Here is a 7,708-nt window from a genome sequence, read left to right as displayed (position 1 = left end):
CTCGTAGTGACCGACAGATAGGGAATCAAGGTTACACTTATAATCTGAGATATTTTCCCTTAATAAAATCCTAATTTGCTGCTTATTGATAGTAAGGCAGTCCTTGTAGTACTTATGTTGAGGTATTGAGTAGTGTTAAGGAATCTAGAATGAGGTCATGCATTAATATGTGCTTTATAAGTACTAATAAACAGCCAATATGCTAATAATATGCATGCTAATAAGCAACTACTTAATAGTGAATAGTGTTCCCTAATCTAAAGGGTTACCTTGCAATATTACTCTTTTTACTGTATTATTGATCAAATAAATGCAGCCTTAGAGATTTATAAAAAAAACAAAAACAAAAAAAAACATCTTAGTTATTTCATACTTTTGACTCGTACTACATTTTGGAGCTACAATGTTAGTATAATCACTTACGAAATAATCACAGACCTAACAGTCTTTTATTGAACTATTTAACCAGAATAATTTTATTCACAAGAGACAGTTTATGCCTTTCAACAAGGCTTTTGGCCCCCAAAACCATCCTTTCTATTATTCAGCCTTCACTGATAAACTGTAGATTTAATCACCTCCAAAAAATAAAAAAAATAAAAAAATCAGCATACTGTGTACAGTATTTTAAAAAAGTATGATCAGTTTGCTATTATAAACATACCATTAACATGATAAATGTCTGTAATTTGCACTAATCAGATTTCAGGTATTTAATTAGTAAACTAGTAAAATGTTTAATTCTACACCATAAAATTAGGCTGCAAATTAGCCATTGGCTAGAAGCCTGTATGTAGAGCATCTGGTATGTTATTCTGCATTGTCTCTGTTAAATAAACAACTAACTAAATAAATAACTTTACTGTTTACTTGAGCAGCACAATTCATCCAAACCATCAGAACACAAAACACCATTCATGGAGAAAGAACATGGAAAGAAAAAAGACATGCTGAAGCTGAAATACTATGCACAGTTTTCTGTTTTATTTGTATGATGTTTTTTCAGTTACAGACATTTGGCTTGAGCTGCTTCGGTCCATAGATTACATGCTGCCGTATGAACAGCCACTTCCAGTTTCATTCCCGGCAACACAGTCACTTATCATCAACCAACGGTAACAGGTTTGACATTGATGACACATGATGACCTTCCTCTGCGTCAAAGTTTATTTGTCAGCTTCATATTGAACATACAGCTTGGATTGGTTAATGCTAAAAGCTTTTAAAGGCATTTTCTGAGGAGTGTATTGTTTTAAATAAAAAATATAGATCATGCATAGTTCATTCTGTTTGGATGTCTCTTGTACGTAAAAAGAGTATACATATACATAAGACAAATAGTACACTGAGATTTAACTACGGAATGTGTTAAAGTGTCTCACTGAAACCTTTCTGGTAAATTTTGTAACATAAAATGTAAGGAGAATAAGCGGTCCAATTCAATGATTCAAACACAATCATCAATCTGCATAGATGCAATACTGCATCTAGTAAGGCCAGTCGTGACTCTAAATGTCCAAAGCTGTCAAACTGTCAAAACTACACCTATCACTCGTACATACATCCTTTATCAATTATGTAAATAGAGTATTGCAAAGCTGAGTCTGACATGGTTTGGATGTAGCGCAGATATGCTTTAGTCATCTTGCATTTCATCGAAGATATAATTTGGTATTCATTTGTCCCTTTTTTTTTTTTTTTTTAGATGGAATCGTAATTGTTTTGGTCTAAAAGAACCAACCCTCCCTTTCCAAAAACTTCAAGCCCATTTCAACATTGTAGTCCTGCCAAACTTAAACATGATTCTTTAACATCTGTTGGCAATTTTTTTTATTGTGGTTGTAATAAATTTACTGAACCAGAAGCCTTTCAACCAGCAAAATGGCTTTTGGGTAGGACATCAGCGTCTGATTGACCTCAGGGTCCCGTTTTACGCCCTCTTCATCCCTCTGCCCATTAGACACGCGAACACGGTCATCACCATCTTGGGTTTGACCTCCACTAGATCGTCAGGCAGGGCATACACACGAGCACCAATCTTCCTGGCCATGGATACAGCATACCTGCAAGAGACGGACAGAAATAAGCTCGCTATAATGGGAAATATTACAAAGACTTAGGGGGTGGGAGAAAAAAAAAACTATTTTGTGATTCTCTCTTCAATGATTCTGAAAATTTCAGAATTGATTTTGAACTTGTGTGCACTAGAGACAGCTGTATTCTGCTTGCTGATAATAACACACACAGCATTGAGTAAGTATATAAACTTGCATAAAGTTTCATGGTCGAAGTGAAATACAAAAGCAATCATGGGATATGCGCTGTGAGAATCATGCACTTTGCTTAACAATGTGCGCTTTCACTCATCAGTATTTCAGCATTTTACCTTCCAAATACTTGACAAAGGCAACACTTATGCCATTACATATTGGACACACAAAGCACACTTACTGCCAGGCAGCTGCTCTCATGTGTGTGTTTGTTCTGAAGTGAGTTTGCGGCTGTGTGTTAGTCTGTGTGAGGGGATAAATGCACTCTCATCTCTAAATGTTATGATGCAAAATCACTGTAAACACTGTCAGTTTTGTCGTAAGGACAGGACAAAACATCTGATATGTTCAAATAAATCTGTGCATTAGCATGAATGTAATAATCAAAGAGGAATAATGCTGAGAAAAGTCAATCAATGTGCCTGCCTGGAAGCTTTTAAGTACTTAAAGCAGTCTCAGATACTGAACTTCACATTTATTTTAAGATTATTTAAAAAAGTTATATTATACTACTTGAAGTGCCTAAATATTCTCACCCCTAGTCATAACTGACAGCATATATTTACTGCTTCATACATTTACACACACATTCCAGTATCTTAATGCTGTATGTATGTTATATAATGAACACTCTTTTGAAATCTTACTTTGCATTGTCCAGTTTGTCTTCGTCGCTAAGGCTTCCTCTCTTCACAAGGTCGTAGTTGACGCAGCCGGGCTGGATGGCATCAATCAGGTCCAACACCGCCAGACTGGAGCTGATCTCTTTGTCCTACAGTCCAGAACATTATACTTAATTCTGATATTCAACCAACGCATGCAGCTACATGAATACAGGGCTGCTGAATTAATATATAATATGTTTGTGTGTGTGTGTATGTATGTATGAGATTCTAGAACATCCTATGCCTCTTGTATTTTAGGATGTAGACATTACCCACTGGTCATGAGACATACTGTTGCCTTATAAGGCTACTTTATCTTTGCTCCACTTCTGCTTAGCCCAATATTTCACTTCTGCTAGACTATATATACTGTATGTACCCCTAGATAATAAAGTTTGAACCTTGAGTGAACTGCACTACTTGTGTCTGTGTCATTCTCGGTCCCGGGTACCCATCTCCTCTGCTCCATAGCCCAACCAGATGGGATCTCTGCAATTACTTTAATACTTTTATTTTAACAGTTGGGGGCTCGTCCGGGATTTGAACCCGGGAACTCTCCCGGTTGGGAGCTCGTCCGGGAAGGGGGGATTCTCCCTATGAACCGGGAAAAGAAATGTCCCGAGATCGAGTGGGAAAGGCGCGCTGGAGATCAGGGAAGGACCTACAGTAAAAGGGGGTAAGTGTTTGCATATTTCTTGAAGGAAATACTGCGCTTACCCCTGAAGGATCCTGGTAATTATCCCGTAAAGAGACGAGATAGGCTATAATCACTAGTCGCTAGTGGAATTTCTGTTCCATTGTTGTTACACTTCGGCTGGCAACAGTAGTTACTTGTTAATTATTAGCGTGGAGAGGGATTGGATATACAGTACTGATCACACAGTATTTTTGATCACGGCAGCGTGTATTACTTCGCGGGAAATCTTTTCATATTTAATATTCATGAAAATCATTTCAATTGTTACTGCATATTGATATATTGTGACCTAAAAGAAGGTGCTTTAGAGGCGACCCAAACGCAGTTTGTGTGTGTGTTAGCAGATAAATGAAGGCTTGTGCACCTTGAAACTGGATATTTTGGTTGATTTTCCTGCTTGTGACAAAGTCTTATTAACCCAGCTGACGATGATGTCGTCGTTGACCTTCTGTCCGTCGCCCAGGCCCTCTAGTACATTCAGAGTGTATCTGGAGAAACACAGCACAAAGACTCATCAGAATCAGTTTACTAGCACATTTCAACTAATAAATAAACTCTTCAAGCTTTATATTCATATACATGTTCTTATAAGAAAAAATAAAATACAAATAAATGAATCAATAAACTGGACTTCAGTGTTGTTTTTTCAATTAATAATTTGAATTCTGGTATGTCTGCATTTAAATCACATACGAATTTTATAATATTTGCGTAAAAGCTTTACAATAAGGTTCAGTTCTTTAACACTGGTTAATAGATTTTAATAGATACTTTTGATCAATTTAATGTGTCCTTGCTGAATAAAAGCGTTCTTTCAAAAATGGTTTGAATGATCAAACTGTTTTACAATATTTATTATTAATTACATTTAGATATTTACTATTCAATATTTACTATACTGTACAAGTTTTTAGCTTATTGGATACATATCTGTGCTAATAGTTTGAGTTGTACCTCCTCATGAGCTGCCAGACCAGGGCGAGAGTGAGCGTTGGGTTCCCATCATTCAAGTCTTGCCCCCCGATGCCCACCAGCGAGAAATTAGCTTTGGTCTTCCCCAGTTCCACAGCGTAGTTACAGTTCTCCAGCTGGACACACAGAAACACACACATACATGTAGAGACGGAGGACATAACAGCCCTTTATCCAATCAGAAAACTAGCTGATTAGAAATGCTCTCTGTCTGTCAATCATTCTGCATATTTGTGTCCTCAGAGAGCAGGTTTTGGAGAAAGGGTAATGGCTACCTTTTTCATGTTGGCCCCTAGTTTAGGATATGGAGGCTTGTTGACTTTGTTGCTCCAGTCGACAGGAACCTTGATCTTCTCATAAAGTTGCAGGATGACCAGAGCATCTTGAAGATCACTGGAAAGGACCGAAACATTCAAAAGTGACACTGACATCTAATTTCATTTACAGTTACAATGTTACACGTGACATGCATTTAATTTCACTATCAACTTGATTAGGGTTTCATGAAACAGATTAAGACACGAAGGTAAGAAAGTGTCTGATTTACACGTATAAGTGATGGACGTGAGGATTGACACCCAGAGAATTCATCCAGTTTCTGAAAGTCCTCTCCTCTCTGGTCTCTCCTGCAGAAAGCAAGCGAAGCAGGAGTTAATCACCGTCCACCAACACAGGAATTACAAACACAGAGAACATTTCGGCCGTAACACATTAGTTACTGAAACTTATTCATTGCCTCATTCATCTGCTAGTAATCTGTTGGTTAACAAAAACACAACTCTTCATTTTTTGTTCATGTTAGCTCAGATCCATTAAATAATAATGAAAACAGATACTACGTTGATTTTAATAATGCATTAGTAAGTGTTGAAATTAACATTAACTAAATATTAAATGCTTTAGAAGTGTTTATAATTGTTGGTTTACGTTAACTAATGTAGTTAACTGACATTAGCAAATAGAAGCTTATTGTTATCTGCTACAAAAATTTATTGACGATCTTAAGTGACAGCATGAAATTAATAATTTGCTTACTTTATTCATACCCACTGGGAGAGTGAGTTTGCAGCATATTCACAGACATCAGAAATCACAATACACATACATAAACCTACACAATATACAATAAAGAAGAAAATGACATCGCATCCTGGTCATGTGGTTTGAAAGAAAATTACATTTAAACTCTCTATTTTAATATATAATATATATTTATATAAAATCTATTTTTCTAAACTAATTAGATTGTAGAAATAAATTTAATATAGATAATCTCATATTTAACATGTTTTATTCATTATTTTGAACTCAAGAAGTAGACATTGCAAAAACTGTTAATTTCAGGGAAATACAGCCAATGTCAAGTCAACTGAAAAACAGGCAGCACAAAATATATGTGTGACATTATATTATGTTCTCTTAATGGGTAAAACATGATATTTATGAAGACAATTGTTAACAAACAATTAACATCAATAGAAATGAAACGTACCCTAAATTATAGAATGACCCGATTGCTATCTATAAAACAGGGTTAGGTCCAAGTATAGGTCTCTGCAGGAAAGTAATGGGAGTTACCAGATCGGGGCGTTTTTAGACCATGTTTCCTGATTGGCTGACGTCATAGTGACAGTAGGTTTAGGGGTGGGTTAGGTAAGGGGGATCATTTTGATTGCATGATTGAGAAAACCCTGCAATTTGAAAACACCCACAAATTCAGAAACGCCCACTTTTGCTCTGCAGAGACCTTAATCTAGTTAGGTCTGACTGCTTGCTTTTTGTGTTTTGTACCACAAGAGGGTACAAACCTTCACCAAAAACGGCGTAAACTGTTCAGGCCTCAGGAAATGAGGCAACCAGGCCCTCCCTTCGAATCTCTGTCTGACGACGCGCTTCAGTTTCCATAAAAAAAAATCATGAATGTCCCTTCTGTGATGCCATCCGGTATATTTTTAGAAGTAAGTGTTTGGAAGAAATGCCACCCATTTTCATCAGTCATTACGTGGCACATGTATTTAGCAAATGCTAAAATGGCAAAACTAAACAGGAAAGAACAACAATCATGAGCAAAACACCCACCCTCCAGAAGTCCCCAGTTGATGTCTTGATTCTCGGGTTTGGTCAGCGCTGGGTACTTGTTGAAGAGATTGGCCACAAATGCCAAGTTGAGTTTAGGGTTGCCAGACACGACGTCAGTAGACGTGACAAACTGTCTGCAGCCCAGCCTGTCTGCCTGCAGCAGCATACACTCGGCTCTCTTCAGGTCATCTTTCTCCTGCAGAACACACACCAGGACAAGCTGAGATCGTTGCCAAACACAATTCACTGCATTCAGCTGCTGACAAATTAACTAATCTCTCCCTCTCTGCTTCAATGGGACAGATTTGCTTAAGCCACAGATGCAAAACAATCTCCTTTTCTATCCCATGGGTCAGTGAGAAAATAAGAGATAGCACACATCAAATATAAACACTACTATGAGAAATTGCACAGACAATACAAGTACTTGAACATTACTTGAGCCAGATTCATTTGGTAGCTACACAACCTTCAGAATCAGTTGTACGTGTAATAGTGCAGAACTCAAAATGATGTCGTGTACATTAAGGCTTTGTGCCAAACCCTAGTGAGCCGCCTACCTAGGCTGCATTTTTAGGACTTCCAAATCAAGCAATGACAAGAAGACAAGCAATAAGGAGCTGTGATGCCTCTCTAAAACACTTTTTCCAGCATTGTTTGTTGCTTTAAATATTTTAGAAAGGATGGGTTGTTTGAAAAAATAAAGTGTAAAAATAAACTGTTCAAAAGTTTGGGGTCAGTCGTTTTTTATAGAAATTAATGCATGCAGTTCTTTTAAAGAATCAAAGAATCTCTGAAAACTATGTATCACTATGTATCCAAAAATATGAAGCAGCACAACTGTTTTCAACTTCGATAATAATCAGCCTTGGTGAGAAGAGATTTCTTTAAAAACATTAATAAAATCTTACCATCCCAAACTGTTGAATGCTAGTGTACAGGTATATACATTGTATACTGTCAAAAGAATTAAAAAATATCAAGTTTTTTTTTTTTTTTTTTGATGAACTACATAAGTAGAGAAC

At 36.8% G+C, this 7,708-nt stretch overlaps 1 protein-coding gene across 1 annotated transcript in view; it reads right to left on the bottom strand.

Annotated features, from left to right (window-relative positions):
* Nucleotides 1-955: 955 nt before the first annotated feature.
* The window catches only part of pls3 (plastin 3 (T isoform)), a 24,441-nt gene continuing 17,688 nt past the window's right edge, over nt 956-7,708 (bottom strand). The window contains exons 10-16 of the mRNA XM_016554361.1: nt 6,684-6,879; nt 5,152-5,230; nt 4,880-4,997; nt 4,587-4,720; nt 3,997-4,120; nt 2,918-3,042; nt 956-2,063 (exon numbers count right to left, since the gene is read on the bottom strand). Of these exons, the coding sequence (XP_016409847.1) occupies nt 1,931-2,063; nt 2,918-3,042; nt 3,997-4,120; nt 4,587-4,720; nt 4,880-4,997; nt 5,152-5,230; nt 6,684-6,879 (909 nt within the window). The 3' untranslated portion in view covers nt 956-1,930. The remainder of the gene's footprint in view (nt 2,064-2,917; nt 3,043-3,996; nt 4,121-4,586; nt 4,721-4,879; nt 4,998-5,151; nt 5,231-6,683; nt 6,880-7,708) is intronic.

This window comes from Sinocyclocheilus rhinocerous, unplaced genomic scaffold (genome assembly GCF_001515625.1).
Source record: "Sinocyclocheilus rhinocerous isolate Xijiao unplaced genomic scaffold, SAMN03320098_v1.1 scaffold195, whole genome shotgun sequence".
NCBI classification, from domain to species: Eukaryota; Metazoa; Chordata; class Actinopteri; order Cypriniformes; family Cyprinidae; genus Sinocyclocheilus; species Sinocyclocheilus rhinocerous.
Note: the sequence above shows the minus strand (reverse complement) of the source record. Positions and strands in the feature narration are given on the sequence as shown.